This window comes from Sorex fumeus, unplaced genomic scaffold (assembly GCF_029834395.1).
Source record: "Sorex fumeus unplaced genomic scaffold, SorFum_2.1 ptg000029l, whole genome shotgun sequence".
In the NCBI taxonomy this organism is placed as follows: domain Eukaryota; kingdom Metazoa; phylum Chordata; class Mammalia; order Eulipotyphla; family Soricidae; genus Sorex; species Sorex fumeus.
Genome location: NW_026606086.1, coordinates 1,172,589 through 1,194,468, shown reverse-complemented (window position 1 = coordinate 1,194,468; position 21,880 = coordinate 1,172,589). Strand labels below are relative to the sequence as shown.

The 21,880-nt window shown below is 52.7% G+C and overlaps 1 protein-coding gene across 1 annotated transcript in view; it reads left to right on the top strand.

Annotated features, from left to right (window-relative positions):
- The window catches only part of LOC130024572 (CAP-Gly domain-containing linker protein 1-like), a 40,365-nt gene extending 30,597 nt beyond the window's left edge, over nt 1-9,768 (top strand). Inside the window, exons 6-7 of the mRNA XM_056115287.1 lie at nt 8,080-8,294; nt 9,727-9,768. Coding sequence (XP_055971262.1) covers nt 8,080-8,294; nt 9,727-9,768 — 257 coding nt within the window. The remainder of the gene's footprint in view (nt 1-8,079; nt 8,295-9,726) is intronic.
- Nucleotides 9,769-21,880: the final 12,112 nt, after the last annotated feature.

Genomic DNA, 21,880 nt, shown 5'->3' with positions numbered 1-21,880 from the left:
GGTTTTTGGGTTTTTTTTTTCTCTTTTTGGGTGACACCCGGCAATGCACAGGGGTTATTCCTGGCTCTGTACTCAGGAATTACCTGCGGTGGTGCTCAGGGGACCATATAGGATGCTGGGAACTGGGAATCGAATCTGAGTCGGCCGCGTGCAAGGCAAACGCCCTACCCGCTGTGCTGTTGCTCCAGCCCCAACCCTGAGAGTTTTCATGTCCCATCAATGGCCCAAGAGAAAGCAGCACTGCCCCTTGGCAGAGTATAGGTCAGCGGTTTCCAGAAAAAGCATCACATCAAGAGAGCAGGAAAACTCGAAACTTAGGCCGAGTCAGTAGTGGGTGGTTAGCTCATAAGCGTCTCTTTAGAGCCCACTGTGTGTCAGGCACAGGTGGGGCCCTGGGGAGCAGTCCTCGTGTTGGGGCCACGGGCGAAGGCACGGTCCTTCCCTTGCGGTGAAGACAGACGTGGCCCCACAAGAGATTTCCACATTTTGTTTTTGCCCCGGCGAAGCCTGCTGTGTGAGCAGTGGCTGGGCGTCCTGGGCTCCTTCATCCGTAGGGAGGAGTACAGCCTGGACCTCATTCCCTTCGACGGGGACCTTCTCTCCATGGAGTCGGAGGGCTCCTTCAGAGTAAGTTAAGTGTTTGCCCTTTGAAGTTGACACTTGTTTCTGCCTCGTTTGTGATGGTAACACTCACACTGGCATTTTAGTGATTCCTGGATGCGTCCAGTTTCTTCCTTTTGGGGAGAGATGGGAGTTGGGCCACACCTAGCAGTGCACAAGGTTTACTCCTGGTTCTGTGCTCAAGGATCACTCCTGCGCTTGCTCGGGGACCATATGTGGTGCTGGGGCTAGAACCCAGATTGGCTGCGTGCAAGACCAGCGTCTTCTCCTGTGCTGTCTCTCCGGCCGCTGCTCCTCTTGCTTATGGAGACCCTCCTGTTCCAACAAATTGGCTTAAAATTGTTGTTGCCCTTACTGAATTCTCAAAAATCAGTTGTCCTTAAATGTGTTTATTTCTGGTGTTTCTCTGCTGCTGTTCGATGTTTGTCCTTGTGCCCGTCCCACCCTGAATTCACTGTGGCTGTGGAGGAAGCTTTGAGAGTGGAAGGCAGGGCCGCTCCAGCCAGAAATAGTCAAGTCTATCACTGTGTTTTTCCAGTTAGCCCTTTGTGAGTGATTTTGTTTCCATGACTCGCCTTTCCCCTTGATTGACTCTTGGCAAGACCTGAAGACTTTTATCTTATATTATCATTTTCTAGAAATAAAATTGCTTACATTTTTCATTCAAACTCTCGAGGTTCTGCAGTGTGACCTCAGGGCTGGGTGCAGGGTGTGCGGGAAGTTCTGTTTCTCCCACATGCCCGTCCTAGCCCGTTTCCTACTGGTTATTTTCAGCACATATTTATTTGTTTGCTTTTCTTTGGTTTTTGCTTGGGGCCTCACCTGGTGATGCTCAGGGGTTACTCTTGGGGGTCCTCAGGGGTCCATATTTGACTTTTGATGCCAGGGAAGCACCTTCCCACTATGCTATCTATCTGGCCCCCCGGAGTTTTTCTTTTTTAAATATTGCCTTTTTCTGAAAGGTTGTGTTTTGTTTGCAAATATGATTTTATATGCTTTGTTTACTATCTTTATGACAGGGAGCACTTCTGAACAATTTCTCTTTCAAAGTGTCAGGTTGGCTCTTAGGGGTGCCCGGGCCAGAACTCTGGCTCTTTCTTCTGTGGGGTGAGGTTTCTCCATGCTGAGTCCCTTAAGAGAATCTGTAGACCCAAAAGCATTGATATATTTGAGTTTTCAACCAGATGTTTTTCCTATGGCACATTCTTCACTGGAAATAGGGAAAATTGAGCATGGCTGGAGTTCTGGCAGGCCAAGTGGGGACCTTGCCCGAAGTGAGTAACCACCATCTAGAGTGTGCGACCCTTAGCCTCAGCGAGAAACGGAGGGAAAGGGAAAATAAATACCGGAATGAAGGGGAAGATGCAAGGGGGAAATACATCAGATTGATAATGTCTTCTAAAACCGGCGTACCAGGACCAGAGAGATACTAATGTGGGTAGGGCACTTGCCTTGTCCCTTGCAGACCCGGGTTCGTTCCTTGGCACCCCATACGGTCCCCCAAGCCCCGCCAGGTATGACCCCCAGTGCCAAGCCAGGGAGTCAGCCTGAACCCGTGCACGGCCCCAAAGCTCCCAGTGCCTGTCTGCGCCCTCTGCGCCCTCTATCATTGGAAGCTTGTGCAGGTGTGTTTGAGACGCGACTGCGTTTCCCTGCATTCCTTGGGCATGTGAGTTGATTTGTGGTACTGCTGCTGCTGGTCTCAAGACACGACCTTTCGAGAACGCAGGTGCATCACCAGATTTCCGGGCACCATTTCCCCTCGGCATGTTGGTCTCAGATGCACCTTAAGAGAAAGAACCTGGGGCTCGCTCGGGTTTTGGGCTGCTGTCACCCAGCTCCATGTGGGTTTGCTCACGTCTCTGGGCTTCATCCTGTGGAATCCAGGACTTTCCTGGGCTCCCCGATGGTCTCTCCCCACCCCAGTCATGAAGCAGGGAGGGGCTTGCATGGCCTTGTTTGGTGACAGGACACAGGCCTGCATGCCGCTGTGTAGTAATAGGATACGGGCCTGCCTGCCCCTGTGTGGTGACAGGACAGGGGCCTGCCCGGCCCTGTGTGGTGACAGGACTAGGGGTTCGCCTTCCATCCAAGCCATTGCACGTCTGGGAGCGGCCTCTCTGCTCCCTTTCCCAGTCGGCAGTGCGAAAGTGTTGAGGAAGCGGCTTGGTCACCCAAGCTGAGGATAGGAGCTGTCTCGGTCACACCCAGGGTTGCTCCTGGCCCTGCGTGGGCGGGGCAAGGCCATCCCAACAGACAGACCCTAAACAGGTCGGAGCCAAGGGCCCCACATCCGCCCATGGATGCTGCATTCATGCATTCTCTCCCACCCTGAGCCACGACGGCCCCCGAGGCCGCATCACCTGGGGAGCCCCGAGTTCAGGACAGGAGGGACCCACACACCACCAGTTATGACCCTAGTGGCTGTTAAAGAGGAATTGCAAGGGCTGGAGCTATATACATTCGGAGGGCATTTGCCTTGCACGCAGCTGACCCAGGTTCAATCCCCGGCATCCCATATGGTCCCCGAAGCACCACCAGAATAATTCCTGAGTGCAGAGCCAGGGGTATCCCCTGAGCCTCGCCGGGTGGGAGTTGTTAGAGGTGTCTCTGTAGTAATACGCCGTTTTTCAAAATGAATGTTTTGTTTGGGTGCTCGGGGCTGGGCAGGGCCAGGCAGGAGCCGGCTTAGCTGTCCGCAGGCAGACACAGTTCCCGCTCTGAACAGTCACCTGTGCCCCTGAGCAGTTTGAAAGAGGCCCCCCTAATGCTTTCCTTCCACTGAATCTTCCTCTCTGCTCTGCTCCAATGCGGAGTTTCTGGTCCTTTTCTGAGGACTCTTTGGACATCCCGACCAGGATATTTTGGACTGAAGTGTGAGGCAGCACCCCAGACTTGGCAGAGACATCCTACGGGATCTTTGGGGATGTTATGCTCAATCTGGGCCAGGCTCTCTGGGAGGTCTCCCTCTCTACCCTGCCCTCAGTCTGCACCCCTCGTCCTCATGCCTCTGGGGTGCACGCCTGTTGGCCGCTGCCTTAGACAGGGTCGAAGATTCCACAATGAGGGGCTGGAGCAGTAGCACAGCAGGTAGGGCGTTTGCCTTGCATGCGGCCGACGCTGGTTCGATTCCCAGCATTCCATATGGTCCCCCGAGCACCACTAGGAGTAGTTCCTGAGTGCATGAGCCAGGAGTAACCCCAGTGCATTGCCAGGTGTGTCCCAAAAAGAAAAAAAATATAAAGAGAGTCCTGCGATGGGCACCAGCAGTGCCGCCCCATCAGGTGGAGTGCAGGTGAAGCGTGTTGCGTGATTTTTCTCCTCTGCTCTCCCCACTTGCTGGATGAAGGGATTGAGGCACAGGAGCGATCTTGAGGCCCCGCTGGGGACCGTGTGTGCTCTGTCAGCACTGCTGAACCATCCGCCTGGGGGGCGCGTGCGTGCTCTTTGCTCTTTCTGGGCCAAAGATGTTTCTTTTTGTCTGTGTTAAATGGACCTTGTGGCCCTTCTCCGAGACAGTGGCTGCCCTCCTGCTGTCCCCTGTGACACTCGCTACTGTATGTGGGAGAGGCTGCCTGCCCTTCTACAAGCCCAGAGTGTTCTGCTGTGTGCTCACGCGGGCAGGCGGAGGCCAGCCTTTCCTCGCCCGCCCAGCAATGCTCTCCCCCAGTAGAGGTGCTGCCTTGGGGCCTCGGTGCTGACTCACAGAGCCTGTGCCCACGCGCCTGGCCCTCTCCCACAGGAGTGCTACTAGGACAGCGACCAGACGAGCCTGTTCCACGCGGCCAAGGGCCTGATGACGCTGCAGGCCTGTGCGGGACCATCCTGTAGATCTTCTGCAGTGGCAAGTGCGCCAGGGTGAGTCGGGGCAGGGAGGGAGGCCTCTCTCCTGCGGGTGGGGTTTGGGGCTCCACCTCACAGTGCTCTTGGCTCTGTGCTGGGGCCACCAAACCAAGGCTGTCTGCGTTCAAGGCTTGATCCCTGACCCCTCTGCTGCCTCCCAGCCCTCTTTCCTTTTCTCTTTTCTGTTCTTTATCTTTTCTTTTCCATCCCTAGTCTCCCTCCCTCTCTCGCCCTCTCCCTCCTCCCGCCCTCTCCATACCCTGCAGTGCTCGGGGCTCACTCCTGGCAGGGTTTGAGGGATCGTACGTGGTGCCAGGAATTGAACCTGTGTCAGCCACCTGCAAGGCAAGCATCCTACCCACCATACTGTCTCGGGCCTATCTTGTTTTATTTTATTGTTCCATTTTTTTCCGCCTTATTTTTAAATTTTGGATTGCCGGGGTCTTTTTAGCTTCATTTTAAAATCCGCCCATTGCTAAAAAGGCTCTCCCTGACTCTGTACTTTGTTCCCAGCAAGTGGCCAATATGATGATGAGGATGAAGAGAGAGTTTACAGAAAGTCAGAATTCAATATTTCCTGTTTTTGATAACCTCTTGTTGCTTGATTGAAATGTGGATTCATTAACGCCCCTTGCGACTCAGCTGACATACGAAGGACTCGTCGATGAAATTTATGGCTTCCAGAACAGTAAGTGAAGCGACATCATTTACTAATAGGTTAGCTGAGTAAAATCAATCTCAAAAGTGTCTGTTTTTAAAGGTGTGGCATTTGTGTATAAGTCAGAATACTTGAAAATGTCAGGCGCTGACTTTCAGCCCAAGGTTAAAGCAAGCTCGAGCCAGGACACCATAGGGGAAACCGAGGCAAAGGGCCTTGTACAGAGGGCCATGCGGTGTGAAGCCCCGCTGCTCGGGCCGCCCAGGGAGGCGTAAAGAATAGAGCGTTTCTGAGGGGTGCCTGGGTCTGAGGTCAGGGGACTTTGGCCCCGGGTGTTAGATTCTGTAGCATTTCAGATCTGAGTGGGGGCTAGGAAAGCTCACGGGGCTAGTGCCAGGCACACAGCCAGCGCTCGTTGCCATCCGCGCTCCTGCCTCGTCCAGTGAGCACTGAGCCGGGAGTATCTCCTGCTGGGATACAGTCTGAGAAGTTTCCCACAGTCTGATTCGTGTCTTTTCTTCAGAACAGGGAGCCCTAGGCCGCAAGAGGGGTAACTCCAGCGCCTTCAGGAGTGGCCCTGGCCGGGGGCTGGGGAAACAGCCCTGGGGATAGAGCCCCGGTCTGGAAGGACGGGGATGCAGCTAACTGCATGGGGTCTCTCTGGGGACACAGAGCCTTGCAGCTGCTGAGTGCTGGCCGAGTCCAGACAGTGCTGTCTATCCAGTGTGCCAAGCTGGTTATCGCAGAGTGGATTGCGATGGCGTGTGTGTGTGTGTGTGTGTGTGTGTTCGTGTGTGTGTGTGTGTGTGTGTGTGTGTATGTCACTGCAGTGGTGAATGCGTGGCTCAGTGACAGCGGCCACGGAAGCAGAACAGGACCACACATGGAGGCATTTCCACACAACAAAGCGTTTTCCTGCTCTTTAATGATTATGGGGGTGTTTCGGTTTATTTTTTACCAGTTGTTCCAAAGGATAACTTCTTAAGTTGCTTCCTTTTGTGGGGACAGACGTAAGCAGTGCCCCAGGGGCCGTGGGGCTGATCTTGGTGATTTTCTGCTCTGTGGGGCCAGTCTGTGGCCCTGGGGCCACCGGGGCTGTGCCTGGCAGCGGCTGGGGGTGATGCCACACACACAGCCCCTCCCCAGACTCCTGCTCCGAGCTCTCACTGGCACGGGAGCACCCCGTGCGAGGGGTCCCCACCTCCTGGTGATTCTGCAAGTCCCTCGATGGATCTGGCAGAGGTGCTGGGGTTGGAGGTGCAGAGGTGTGAGAGATGGGGCTCGTGGGGTGCCTCCGGGGGGAAGGAGTTCCGGGATCTCACAGTCTCTTCACATCACACACTTACTTCTGATCAAACATTTAATTAAGGGAGAGAGCTGAAGTGATAGTACAGCGGGTAGGGCGCTTGCCTTGCACACGGCTCAGCCCGGGTTCGATTCCCAGCATCACATATGGTGCCCTGAGCACCGCCAGAAGTAATTCCTGAGTGCAGAGCCAGGAGTAACTCCTGTACATTGTTGGGTGTGACCCCCCCCCCCAAAAGAAACCATTAAGAGAAATCTGAAAAACAAGGGGAAATTGGGCTTCTCCATAACCCCCCAGCTCTGCGCCTGTGGCTGGACCGAGGGCGATGGCAGGCCCGTGCAGGAGCTGCGTGCAGGCTGCCTGGGCCAGCAGCTGCCCCTCTGCTTTGAGCTGGAATGCGAGGTCTTGCCGACCTCGTGTATCTCAGCATGTGCTCAGGCCCCGGGTCCCGCGGCTACCATGGTGTGCTGTCTCCAGACGCTGGTGCCCGGGCTGTTCTGAGGGGCTTAGGATTTGGAAAGCATCCGAGAAGTATTTTTCTTCCGTCGGTCACTTTCTCTCCCACATTTTCAGATGCAGGATTTCTTCTTGTTGCTTTATGATTCTCAGCACCCACCCCACAGTGCTCAGGTCTCACACGGGGCAGTGCTCAGAGGAACAGACAGCTGGACTTGAGCGTGCGCTGCCCCCGATGACCCGTCTCTCTGGACCCACAGCAGTGGAGCTGATTGTGTGTAGACACGTCGGGATTTGTGTTGAAAGGGGAGGAGATATTTTTTTGAAAGGAACCAACTTGGAGCTAGAGGCAGTGCAGCAGTTAGGGTGAGTTTGGTCCCCAGGACCGCATATGGTTCCCCCAGTCACTGCCAAGAATTAGCCCAGAGCACAGATCCAGGAATAAGCCTTGAGCACTGACAGGTTTGGCCCAAAAAGCAGAGAAAGGAAACAGAAAGGAAAGAAGCCATCGGAGCTGTCTCCCGCCCTCAAGCACACTTCCATGCTGAGATGATTCCTGGGATCTTGTTTTTTTTTTTTTTCTTTTTCTTTTTCTTTTTCTTTTTCGGAGAGTATCTTCCCTGCATGGCAAAGCCTGGCAAGCTACCCATGACGTGTTCTATATGGCAAACAAAGTAACAAGTCTCAAAATGGAGACGTTACTGGGCCCGCTTGAGCAAAATCGATGAACAATGGGAGGACAGTGACAGGGATCACACTTGGCAATGCACAGGGGTTACTCCTGGCGCTGCACTCAGGAGTTACTCCTGGCGGTGCTCAGGAGGGCATATGGGATGCTGGGAATCGAACCTGGGTCTGCCCTGTGCAAGGCAAACACCCTCCCTGCTGTGCTATCACTCCTGCCCCATCCTGGGCTCCTCTTGGCTTGTTGAAATGGCGGTATAGACGGCATGCACTTGCACGCGCCAGCAGGACAGACAGTGGGCCGCCCTGGGGCATGTTTCCTTGGGTGGCCCCATCCTGAGGTCGGTTCGGGCTGGCAGTGGCAGGAGGCGTCCCACAGACCAGGCCAGGGAAGCCGTGCGTGAAAAGCGTGAGTGTCCTACGCAGGTGTGCATCTAGTGACTCAAAGCCCAGTGCTCTCCCCTGACAGGAAATCTCTGGAGTCTCACTTGGGGTGTCCCCTCCCGTGCAGGTCATGTAAAGCTGCCACCCGAGAAATTCGTCCCGAAGAGGCAGGGTGATGGACAGGACCTGCCCACAGGGGCCAAGAAGCTGCCGCTGGACTCAGCCGAGGAGCTCTACGCCGAGATCCGAGACTGCAACTTCAACGCCGTGGGCGCCGTGCTCAGCAAGAAGGCCAAGGTCATCTTGGCCGCCTTTGAGCTGACTGGGGCCTGGGGCCAGGCGGCAGGCGGGCTGTGCGCGCCCGGGGAAAGGTGGTGCCAGGCCCTCTCCTTGTGTCAGGTCCTTTGCCAGTCATCGTCTGCACTCCCTGTCCCTCCCTTCTTCCTCCCAGCCGCTGGAAATAGGGAAAATTGGGCATGGCTGGAGTTCTGGCAGGCCGAGTGAGACCCCCCACCCCCCAAGTGGGTAATCACCATCTAGAGTGTGCGACCCTCAGCCTCAGCGAGAAAGGGAGGGAAAGGGAAAATAAATACTGGAATGAAGTGGAAGATGCAAGGGGGAAACACATCGGCTTGATAATGTCTTCTAAAAACAGCGTACCAGGGCCAGAGAGATAGTAAGGTGGGTAGGGCACTTGCCTTGCCCCTGGCAGACCCGGGTTCATTCCCAAGCACCCTATACGGGCTCCCAATCCCTGCCAGGTGTCACCCCCAGTGCCAAGCCAGGGAGTCAGCCGGAACCTGTGCATTGCCCCAATGATCCCGGTGCCTGTCTGCGCCCTCTGCACCCTCTACCATTGGAAGCTTGTGCAGGTATGTTTGAGATGCGACCGCGTTTCCCTGCTTTCGTGGGCATGTGAGTTGATTTGTGGTACTGTTGCTGCTGGTCTCAAGACAGGACCTTTCTAGAACGCAGGTGCATCACCAGATTGCCGGGCACCTTTTCCCCTCAGCATGTTGGTCTCAGCAGCACCTTAAGAGAAAGAACCCGGGCCTCGCTTAGGTTCTGGGCTGCTGTCACCTAGCTCCCTGTGGATTTGCCCATGTCTCTGGGCTTCGGCCTGTGGAATCCAGAACTTTCCTGGGCTCCCCCGATGGTCTCTCCCCACCCCAGTCATTGAGCAGGGAGGTGCTTGCATGGCCTTGTGTGGTGACAAGACAAGGGCCTGCCTGCCCCTGTGTGGTGACAGGACATGGGCCTGCCTGCCCCTGTGTGGTGACAGGACAGGGGCCTGCCCGGCCCTGTGTGGTGACAGGACTCGGGGTTCACCTTCCATGCGAGTCATTGCAGGTCTTGGAGAGGCCTCTCTGCTCCTTCTTTTCCCAGTCAGCAGTGCAGAAGCGTTGAGGAAGCGGCTTGGTCACCCCAGCTGAGGGTAGGGGCTGTCTCGATCACACCCACGGTCGCTCCTGGTCTTGCGTGGGTGGGGTGGGGCCATCCCAACAGACAGACCCAAGACAGGTCGGAACCAAGGGCCCCACATCCCCCCGTGGATGCTGCATTCTCGTCTTCTCTCCCGCCCTGAGCCACGATGGCCCCCGTGCCCGCATCCCGGCGGGGGAAGCCACGGCTCTGCTCACCTGAGCTGCTCGCAGGGGCCCTCACTCCAGGTAGTCTGCTCAAGGGACCCCAGAACTTGGGCACCCTGGCGTGCGTCATGTGAGCAGTCAGATTGGGCTCAAGGCGCTGGGGGGCTCGCCCCGCCCGGGTGGAGATTGCCAAGGGCCCCGGCGCCCTCACCAAGGTCCATCTCTGAGGCTTCCTCGTGTGAATATGAGGGATCTTCCAGCAGTCACAGGACGGAGTCTGCTACTCGTGTCCGACCCCACCCCCTCCCGCACACACACACAGAAACTGATTTTTATGTAACTTCCTCATAGAACGGTGTGCGGTGCTGCCCGAGGGGAACAAGGGGTCCTCAGTGTCCTAAACGGGGAAAATGACCCAAATTGAGGTGCTTCCTGTGTGCAAGTGTCCCATCACGCCACAGCTCCCAGGGCTGGTGTTTCCCTGTCCAGAAGACGCTCGACAGACGTGAGCCAAAGCTCTAGCTGGGAGGAAGCATTTGTACCGCGGGATGAAGTAGAACTGCCTTTGAGTCAAGCTGACATTTTCAAGAAATACAAAACAGACTTTTTCCCCCCATTTTTAGTACCAGAGCAGATAACCCCCAAGGTTATTTGCTTCCCTGAAAGATATTTAGCTTGCCCTTTCAAAGTTCATTTAGAGCAGATCTTGGCGTTCAATCCGAGTTGGATGCTAACCGAGGTCAAAGTGTTTGCTTATTTGTGGCCTTCTTTGTCTCTTAAGAGGAACCGTAGTTAGAGGCCACCAGAGAAAACAAAACACAAGCACCCGCTTCCTCCCAGCTTGGTTCCTCTGTTCTCAACCCCCGGCCATTTGTCTATGCATCTTCCCCAGAACAGGCGGGGGACAGAGGTAGAGGGAAGGTCTGAGAAGCCCCTGCATGGTGCTCCCCGAGTAGTGCTCCCCATCTTTGTGGCTTCTGTTGAGGTTCTGAAATGAGTCATCAGGTGCTAGTGACAAATGTCTCATGTACAGCGTGACACAAAGATGGAGTTTGTGCCATCAGTTCCCATGGTGGGAGAAGGTCGGGTTTTGGGGGTCAGTGGCAGGAGGATGTGACCCATAGCATGTCAGCTTTATCTCGGGTGGGGAAAAATGGGTCGTTTGGGAAGAAGTGTGCTTGGGGTACAGATTTGCTGTGTTTTTCTGGATTTCTCTCTCTCTCTCTCTCTCTTTCTTTTTTTTTATGTAGGAGTTCTACTATTTATCCAGCCAATGATTAGCTGATTGAATTGTGCATGAACTCCACCTTACTTTTTTTTTCACTTTTTATGATTTTATTTATTGAATCACCGTGAGAGCAGTTACAAAGCTTTTAGGTCTAAGTCTCGGTCATACAATGAAACACCCGTACCTTCACCAGTGCCCATTCTCCACCCCCAACAACCCCAGTATATCCCCATCCCACACCCACCCCCTACCAGTGGGGCAGATGATTTCCACATTACTCTCTCTCTACTTTGATCACATTCAATATTTTGACACCAGACCCACCATTATTCTTTGAGATTTTGCCTCAACACTCAGATCTGCTGAAAAGGCAACAGGAGACAATTTGTTTCCTATTTCTGGTTATGAATAACACATGATGTTTCATGGCTGCAGTACTGGCCGCACAATTTTGAAATTCCGAAATTTGAACACTTAAATCTGGAGGGATTTCTGCCAAAACCTGCTGGGTTCCGAGATTTGCTCCTGAGTCTCTGGGATCATGGTCGTTAAGCAGCTTGATTAGGAGCCAGAAAGGCCATTTGTGGACAATGACTTGGGGTCTCTTGGGGACGGACGGGGAGGACAGGACTGGCTCCACCCCCATCCTGTGAGGCCCAACAAGTTTTGTCACTGAGGTCCCAAGCCTGACTGTCCAGTGGTCTCTGGAGGATGGCGGCCACCAGGCCACCAGTGGGAACAGGCCAAGGCATGAAACTGTGGGCCCAGCACAGCAGGGACCAGACGCATTTCAGCCAAAAGCCACTGGGTTTCGAGATTTGTTTCTGAGTCTCTGGGATCATGGCCATTAAGCAGTTCTATCAGGACGCAGAGAGGCCATGCCTCCAATGATCTAGCTGAACCGGAGGTGATTTGTGGGTGTGTTTCCCACATACCTAACTTTTCGCCGTTTACTTTCTTGGTAAACTTTGCCCCAAGTTTTTGGGGTCTAGTCAAAGGCACAACAGCAATTTGGGGGTATCTGCAAGTGTGGAGGCGCCATCAGGCTGCTGATGGACTCGCCTCACAGGTACAGTGTTTTTTGTTTGTTTGTTTGTGTTTTTATGTAGGAGTACTGCTATTTATTCAGTCACTGATTAGCTGATTGAATTGGGCATGAACTCCACTGTAAAAAACTACGCACGCTGAAGGTTGTGTGTTCGTGGGCTTTCTGGTCGGCTCTATCTCACCGCCCGCGTTCGGTGCCCTAGAGCCACTGTGTGTGGCCTGCATCGGGACGGCTGTTGGCCAAGGGCAGATGAAGGAAGAGATGAGGGCCAGACTGGTTGATCTTTGTAGCAGTTTATTACAAGGAAATTTATCCCATAGAAGAAATTTATGTTCTGGAGGGCCTAGATTCTCTCAAGCACAAGTTCTCCTTGCTAGTCTCTTGGTAGTCCATCTTTCAGCCCAGCTCTTTGATTCTCCAGCTCCCTTCTAGTCTGGGCTGACACTCCACCCAGTCAGGTAGCCATATCAACATAAGAAAGTCCTTCCTGACTGCTCAAGGGCAAGATACCTCTTAAGGTGTTTTTCTCTTTTCCTTAGTCCAATAAACTATCAACTATTCCTGAGGTTGTGCAGGAAGGACAGAACAGTGTTATCCTACATCTCCCACTTTTTCTTTTTACAAAAAAACACAAAATTTGAAACAGGAAAAATTACTAGCTATTTTTGTGTGGACACAGTAAGAGATAACATTGAGACTTGTAGGGCAGCTCTCCTGGGAACATCTTGCCACAAACTCAGACTACAGTGCTCAGGCCAGATTAATTATTCCTAGCCCTAGCAAGGTCCAAATCTAGTTATTACTTTTTGGATCATGACAGCATTTGTCCATGACCAAGCTCTTAACTTATAGTTAAGCATTATGGCACCTTGGCCAGGCCCATCTCAATGCCAGGGTAGCACATAGCTTACGGCTTGCCCTGGGTCCATCCAGTCCCTCGTCGGGACCTTGCCTTTAGGGGTGCTAGGAAGTGAGGGCAATTGAGGCTTAAGTTGAGAAAGCAGATGCCCAGGAATGAAATATCAAGGAGAGTCACATTACAAAAGCATGTCTTCTTGTGTCCATACAAAAAGAACACTGCTTTGAATAAACTATGCAAAGGACTTAGGGAGAAGAGAAAAACAATAATTTACAAGTCAACAGAACACAAAGAAAGTTACAAATAAACACAGAGAAATGGGAGCACTGTAATGGGAGCAACCCAATAAACCTGAACCCATCTCCCCTTTTTTCTTTTTACAAAAACACAAAATTTGAAACAAAGGAACAATTCCAAATACAGAACAGTCTCATTAGTTGTACCAAGATTTCAGTCCAATCCTGGACCTAGAGCAGTGCTTCTGGTAAAGTGTTCAATTGTCCTGCACTGTCCAGGGGTGATTAGAATCACCAATGATGAGAGTCATTTAGTCCCATTCTGAAGAAACAAAGTGTCTGGATCAAAACTGAAGAGTTGTTCCTGTAACAGCATCAGGAGTGGTTGCAGCAATGATTCCCAGGGGAGCAGCTATTAGGAGTCCAATGAATTTCAGGAAGCACTGGATCAGCCGGGGAGCACTGGAACAGGAGCATCACCACTTCTGGCAGGAGTACTTCAGTAGGGGAATGCAGCCATTCTCCGGTCAGGTTCATCAGCAGTCATAGATGTGCAACCTAGCTTATGTTTGAGAAAAAACACTTTTTTAAAAGTTATCAGAGGCTTTAACCATCAGGGTTTGGTCTCCGTGCCTGTGAGTAGAAAGACAGAGGGAAGCTTCAATACAGATGGATAGCCTAGAGAGAAATGAAAAGTGTTCCTGTTAAAAGTCATTCCTTTCTCCTTCAGGAATCTGTGAATTCCAAGAAAGGGGTAAAAGTAAAGTATTGTTAATTCAAAATGTGGAGGCTTGGCATTGTCCAATCCGCAACCTGTAAAAGAGAGGTATAAGGAATGCTTTAATGTGAACTCATGATGTGTTAAAAAAGCTAGAGGCCTTGCTGGAGGTCCTCTGATGCAGGTTCCTCTCCTTTCCTTTGTGACTTCTAGCTGAAATCAGTTTGGAGATGGTTTGTGGCTGGAATTTGAAGGGTTGTGAGTCTCTGCCAGTCTGAGATCCAACTCAGGCAGATGAATTCAACTTCTGATGAGACATAATGGGATCCAAAGTTTCTCAGTGGGGTTATCATCTGTTGAAACAAAAGCATAGCCTTTTTCTCGAATGAGGAGTTTCCCTGCTACATTCAGTTGAGAAAATACCTCCTTTTTTTGTTTTTTATTAAACATGCCATATGTCCACTGAATATGGAGAGGTGGTGTGTTTAAAGCCACAGCATTCTCTTAAAAGTCAAACTGCTTCTCCCCAAAAGTAGCACCTACAGAGCCTTGTGGGATTGGTCCCTTTATACCAGAATTTAATTTGTAGTAAAACTGGGTAAGGGTTATAGTAACCGTTATCAGGGTAGAGAATATTCAGGGCTGCGCTTCCTGACATTATTGGCTGCAGGGATTATACTGATTGGAGCTCTGAAACTCCACTCTGGGGAGAGGGGCTGCAGCTGGGAACATCCCCTGATACTGCGGGACCTGGGGCTGGTGCCCTTGCAGGTTTCCCGAATTGGGGTCAACAGCTGCATCAAAATTGAAGCGACAATCTCTGGCCCACTGATTTCCTCTCTTACACCTGGGACAGGGCCCGGGAGGTGCAAGTCTGGCTCTGCAGTCTCTGGCCCAGTAGTTTCCCCTCTTATACCTGGGAAAGGGCCCAGGAGGTGCTCTCACAGTAGTATGTTTGGGAGGTGCCCTGCAGTCCTTACGAAAATGGCCTGGTTTTCCACAATGAAAACATCTTTTCTGAGCTTGTCTCTGTACAGTATAGGCCTCAAAAGCCTTCATCTGCACCTTTTAACAGAACCAACATTTCTGCATGCTTTCAAATACCCCATTACATCTTCCTTCTCTTTGATAGGGCTCAGAATGGCCTGGCAATCCTCATTAGCATTTTCAAAGGCCAATTGTTTAGTCAACAGCTCCTGAGCTTCCTTACACTTAACCTGCATTTCAATAGCTTCCATCAACCTCCCTATGAAATCTGCATAGGTTTCTGAGGCCTTCTGGACAATCTTAGTAAAACTTCCCTTAAATTCTGCATCTGCATCAGTCTTCTCCCATGCATGCAGGGCTATGTCACGGATATGAGCAAAAACAGCACGAGGCAAAGTGACTTGCCTTTTGGGGTCCTGCCATTTCCCTTCACCTACTAACATCTCACAAGTCAGTTTAATATCTGAAAATTTCCGTCCAGCCTGGCCTAGGCTCTGAAACTTTGCCTTGGCCTCATCACTGAACCACATCCTCCACTGCAGGTATTGAGAAGGGTTTAAGCACGTTTTAGCAACCATGCGAAAATCTTGAGGTACCCAGTAAGCCTTTTTACTCCAGTCTGTAAGATACTCCCTACAGTACGGAGATGTAGGCCCGTATGAGGCACAGGCCTTTTTGAAATGACTGAGAGAATCCATTCTTAACCTGCGATAAGATGGAAGCTGCTTCTTCTCAGCCTGGACTGGGCAATTGGGAGCATGTCCCGAGCGGTCTGTAGGCCGCTTTGCTGAGCTACTCTCAGTCTCATAATCCGAGTAAGTGCTAGCAGACTCATAATCCACATCACTTTCATCTGATGCATTGGAAGTGGAGCTATATTCATCAGCCTGAGAAATATTTTCACTATAAAAACCCTTTCGAGACTTAGGTAGGGGAGGAGCTGAGGCCGTATTATTGCTAATATTCTCCTCCTCCTCAACTGTGCTTTTCCAAAACAGGAGAATGGAATCAACAATCTCCCATGTATTCCAGAATTCAAGGGGGATCTTAGTCCCTTCCTTAGATGCCTTATAGACATTTTTCTTAACTTTTCCCCAAATCTTGGTTTCTAGAGTCCCTTCATCTGGGAACCATGGGTTAACTTCATAAACTACCTGAAAGCAGGACCGGAGCTGGTCTCTGGAGATGTAGAATTCTGGATTCCCTATCTTGCAGGAGAGACACTGAATCAAATCCATAAATGTCTTGGGCTGTTCAGTCTGGCTCAAGACACTATGAAAGATCTTGGGAAGGCCCAGAATCTATCCCATCTTAGTGGGGAATTGCTATTAGGATTCTAACTACCAGCAAACTAAAAACTCCTATTCTCCCACTCCCTTTCTAGAGTGGGGGTGCACCGAACGCAATTCTTACCTTTAATTGGTAGCTCGAGCCCGCCCAAGGGACGCCAGCTGTAAAAAACTACGCACGCTGAAGGTTGTGTGTTCGTGGACTCTCTGGACGGCTCTATCTCACCGCCCGCATTCGGTGCCCTAGAGCCACTGTGTGTGGCCTGCATCGGGACGGCTGCTGGCCAAGGGCAGATGAAGGAAGAGATGAGGGCCAGACTGGTTGATCTTTGTAGCAGTTTATTACAAGGAAGTTTATCCCATAGAAGAAATTTATGTTCTGGAGGGCCTAGATTCTCTCAAGCACAAGTTCTCCTTGCTAGTCTCTTGCTAGTCCATCTTTCAGCCCAGCTCTTTGATTCTCCAGCTCCCTTCTAGTCTGGGCTGACACTCCACCCAGTCAGGTAGCCATATCAACATAAGGAAGCCCTTCCTGACTGCTCAAGGGCAAGATACCTCTTAAGGTGTTTTTCTCTTTTCCTCAGTCCAATAAACTATCAACTATTACTGAGGTTATGCAGGAAGGACAGAACAGTGTTATCCTACATTCCACCTTACTTTTTTTTCCATAATTTTCTTTCTTTCTTTCTTTCTTTCTTTCTTTCTTTCTTTTTTCTTTCTTTCTTCTTATATTTATTTATTGAATCACTGTGGGAAAAGTTACAAAGCTTTCAGATTTAAGTCTCAGTCATACAATGATCAAACACCGTTTTCTTCACCCTTCACCAGTACTCATTTTTCACCACCAAGAACCCCAATATACCCCACCTCCCACCCACCCAATGCCTATGAGGCAAATGATTTCTAATTAACTCTTCTCTACATTGATTACATTCATTATTTTGACAAAAGATGCACCATGATTGCTTAGAATTTACCCCCCAACAATCAGAATGGCAGAAAAGGCATTGTGAAATACATTGTTTTCTATATAAAGTTCGGAGTTCCGGGGCTGGAGAGATAGCACAGCGGGTAGGGTGTTTGCCTTTCACGTGGCCAACCCGGGTTCGAGTCCCAGCATCCATATGGTCCCCTGAGCACCGCCAGCAGAAGTAACTCCTGAGTGCAGAGCCGGGAGTAACCCCTGTGAGTGCAGAGCCAGGAATAACCCTTGCGCATCGCCAGGTGTGACCCAAAAAGCAAAAAAAAAAAAAAAAGTTTGGAGTTCCTCCCCTCCAAACACAGGTGTGAGGCCCTGCGTTTCGCTGAGCAAGCAGAAGGAAAGCAAAGAGCTTGGGCCCAGTGGTTGATGCAGATTGCTGGGCCGGGTCGTAGATCAAGGGAGATTTGGGGATCTCTGGGACCCATCCTCGGGCCCAGTGCTCTCCGGGGCCCCTAGCTTGGTCGTGTCCTACGAGTTGGGGGCGAGCCTGGCCTTTGTGCTCGCTTTGTGTTTGGACGGGCAGGTGGGTTATTCAAGGCCCACCTGCTGACACCTGATTCCTCCCTGGGCAGGTGGGAGGACAGAGATTGGCGGCTGGCCCCTGAGATGCCCAAGATAACCAGTCAAGGAGATAACCAGAGTCAATCCCAGTCGAGTTCGGTGATAGGCTTGCTGACCCAGATCCTGTCTGGAGACACTCAGGCACCTTGATCGCAGGCAGGCCTGGCCTGGCGGGGGGCGGGGGCGAGTGGGCACCAACCTTGGCATTTCCGTGGCTCGGAGCTTCCGTGCCCTTCGGCTTGCTCTGCTGTAGTTTTGTTTTTGGGTCACACCTGGACGTGCTCCGGGGTCACTCCTGGCTCTGCACTCAGGAATTACTACTGGAGGTGCTCGGGGGTCCCTATGGGATGCCGGGATTGAACCCGGGTCAGTTGTGTGCAAGGCAAATGCCCTCCCCACTGTACTAGACTTCTGGCCCCAAGGCCCAAAACTTAAAGAAAAATCCTTGCTGGGGTTTCCCCATCCCTGGCACCTTGTCAGCCTCGTGGGTCTGCACACGGCTTGTGCGACTGCCTCGAGTGGCCAGTGACAAGGGCGCCCGCCTGGCCTCCTGCTCCCCTGGGCTGCTCTGTGCCCGGTGTTCCCAGCCCTGCAGCTTTCAACTCCTGCCCTGTGTTCACTCCTCCTTTCTGTGGTGTCCCCCTCCTCTCTCGGTGGCCCTCCCCCTGGGGTCACCCCCCTTCCTGCGTGGTGCTGGGACAGCAGAGCTGCCGGGTTTGTGCCGGCTTTGTGCCAGGTGCACGGTTGACTCCAGGGGCTTGGACTCACGACCTCCAACTTGTGAGGCAGTGCTCAAAACCCCCTCTCGTACATTCCTCCCCTCCAAGCTGAAGGAACGGACTTGACCCACGTTCAGGCTCACACTTCTGCTTCCTGCCGAATCACTGCCGGCCGCTAGCAGGCCAGGACCCGTGTGCCACGCCTGTGTGAAGCAGGGACGTTCCAGGGCGTAAGCCTGCTAGCGTCTTTGTCATGGACACACGTGGTCCCATCACAGGATTTAGGGTCAGGGTCCAAACACAGGAGCATGGGGGTGGGGGGATGAGGGCTTGTTCAGGCCGGAGACTCTACTAGGCTCACACACGGCACTGAGTGCTCAAGTCTCAGGGAGACAGTGAGGCTCAAACACATTTTCTTTCGCGCTGTTTTTTCTTTTTCTTTGGCTTTTTGGGTCACAGTGATGCTCAGGAATTACTCCTGGCAGTGCTCAGGACTGGTGATCGAATCTTGGTCAGCCGTGAGCAAGGCAAACCCCTCCCCACTGTGCTCTCACTCCAGCCCCTCCTTTTGCATCTTTTTTCTGTTTTTTCAGAATTGATTGATTTTCAAGTAGCGTTTGCTGGCCCTATCTTTCTCTGTAGAGTCCCTTGTTGCACACTGTGTTTCGTGGGCACCTTGACATGAAGACTTGGCGCTTGCCTGGTGCATGACTGACCCCATAGTTCCCCTGAGGACCGCCAGGAGTGATTCCCAAGTGCAGACACAGGAGTAACCCTGAGCACTGCCAAGTGTCCCAAAAAACAAAAGGAAAGAAAGAAAATAGGTATCCTTGCCTGGAAGGGTAGCCCAGGGCCAAAGCCTGCCTTGCCTGTGGCTGACCCCACCCCACCCTGTACGTCCCTTCCCACCCAGGTCCTGCCAGGATGAGCTCCCATGACTGGATCAGAGTCAGCCCTGAGCACCATCAGGTGTCCCGTCCTCAGCCCCCAGGTTAGGTCACTCCGCCCTCCCCACCTCCCCCCCACTGCCCAGTTCCAGCTCACTCATCCTCGAGGGGACCCGCACTCATTCAGCTTGTGCTCCCATCCGGAGCAGGCCAGGCCATACTCCTCTGTACAGCTCTCAGGTCTTAGTGGGCTGGGCCACTCCCTGGACACGATGCGGCCGGTGTTGCTCACAGCACTGGGGTCACAGAGAGCAGGGCTCTCAGGGTCAGGCTCAGGGCCTCTGCCCTGTTGCTCTGCCCGCCCCCGCCTGCCCCCCCCCTCACAGATTTCCTGGCCCGGTTCCTGAGGAGGGCCCTGGGCAGGGTCACTGGCTCCAGGTCCCACTCGGGGGATGCTGAATGACCTCAGTTGGAGATCTGTAACTGACAAACATTTGTCAAAAGTTTTCTGAAACCACCCGGGGGTCCAGAACTGGGCCCCGCAGGGACCAGAGGCTCCTTGGCCACGTAGTGCTGACATCTGCAGGGCAGCCCTCCGGAGCCTCAGCCAGACACTGGCGTCACGAAGGGTGGCGCCTGCCCATTTAAGAAGGGCCCATGATGCCCTCCTCCTTGCTGAATTCTACTTCTACCTCAGAACATTCTAGACTCCAACTGCCATTTTCAGTCTCTCCACGAGACTGGCACGAGCCTGTTTGGCAGAGCTCAGTACTGAAGCTGCGAGTGCAGTGTGACACAGGTGAATCTGAGTCTCTGGGCTTTCTGCCCGCGTGCGGGCGGCTTTTTTCTCTAACAGTTCTTTAGTGTATGATAGTTTTTAATCTTTAGTTAGTTTAAGTTTTTTTACTAGTTATATATATATTTTTTTGGGGTGGGCTGGGGGTGGGGTGGGGGTGGGGTGGGGTGGGGTGGCCATACCTGGCTGTGCCCAGGGGTGACCCTGGCCGGCTAACGTCCCTGTGCTGACGGAGATCGAACCCAGGACAACTGGATATAAGGCAAGTGCCCTCCCCACTCTCCTGCCTCTCTGCCCCTTGTGGACTTCTCTATTGAAATATGGAATGACTCTGAAGTCAGTGGGCCCTCATGGGGGACTGATGAGAAGCACAGGAGAAGATATCACTCCCCCGGGACTGGCTGGAGCGCTGGCACTGCTGAGTGCGATGAGCCCCGCCAGCCCCATGACGCCCACTAGGCCTTCCTGGGGTCTTGGCCCGGAGTGAGGGGTTGTCCTTTTCAGGGAAAGGGAGTCGATCCTCGACCTCCTCAGGCCCCCGGGCCTTTGTCCTTCTTACAGAAAGGCATTTCAGGAGATGAGCATGAAGCAGAAACAATTTATTTGGAGGCCTTTAGGAAGGGGAAGGAGGGAGGGAGTAACACGCTTGACAGAGAGTGAGGCTTCTCCAGAGGTGCAGAAAGCCACTGAACATGTTATGTTGCTAGGTTGCATTCGGTCCGAAAGTCCACACCTCAGGAGGGGAGAAGCCCGTGACACGACCAACCTCGTAGGCAAGAGCAGTACCTGGGCTCGGGCACACATGAACGCCCTCCCTTGGTTCAAGGTGGCTAATCTAGGGTTTTCCCCAGGCTGCCTCTTGTGGGAGTTTCTAGCTACCTAGAGTCCGTTGCTAGGGTGGTTGCCAACGGGGTAGAGTTGAGTGGTCCATGGTCCTCTTAGAAATTCCTTCCCTGGCCTTTGTTCCTATTCCCTCGGGGGTCCAGCCTGCTCTGGGCCTCCTAATGTGGGTTAATTTTGACCAGACTTTGGGTCCCGTGCCCTCAGATGGTCTTTTGGTGGCCATGAAGTTTTGTTGACTTCCTCAGAGTTCCATTGCCATGGGGACGCTTCCCCCATCTACCTGTCTGCCTCAGTTCTGTGGGTTAAGAAATGGAGTTAATACTGGCTTGTGGTTATCCAACCTAGGCAGCATCACAAGGAACGAAGGAAAGGCCGAAACCTACTTCGCTCCCCTTTGGCACAATTTTTTTTTTCTTTTTGGGTCACACCTGGTGATGCACAGGGTTTACTCTTGGGTCTGCACTCGGGAATCACTCCTGGCAGTGCTTAGAGGACCATATGGGATGCTGGGAATCGAACCTGGGTCGGCTGCGTGCAAGGCAAATGCCCTTCCCACTGTGCTATCGCTCTCCAGCCCCCGTTTGGCGCAGTCTTGCTGGGCCCTTTTCCCAGGCAGTTCTCAGCCCATAGAAAAAAGTGTGCCTGTTGCTTGCCTTAGCTTCTACGTGTAACCCCGGGCCTCTCACACACACACATACGCACACACGCACACACAAGACCAGCCATCACTGCTGAGTCGCCTCCCGGCTAGTCAGTGTCTGGACGGGGAGGTGGTCAGTGACACTCGCGGTGCTCAGGGATGATTTCTGGCTCCTGAATGTGTTTGGTGGTGGGAATGATGCCAGGGAGGGTGTGAAGGTCAGCTGCCAGCAGGGCAAGTACCTGTCCCCTCTGCTCTCTGGCCCCGAATCGGCAGTTGTTTGTTTGTCTGTTTTGGATTGAGTTTTTGCGCAGGAATGACACTTGGTGGGCTCAGGGGGCTGTGCGGGATACTGGGGGTCGCACTCGGGGTGGCGAGTGCCAGACTGGCAGCTCTCTGGGCTCCGGAAGCTGCTGTGGTCGCTCACCTGAGACAGACTCTCTCCTCTGCTCTTCAGAGATTTAGTCCTGAGAACGAGTGTGCCTCAGAAGGCCCCACAGTGGGCTCGATGGTCGGCGCCTGGTAGTGGCCGCGGCAGCGTCTGAC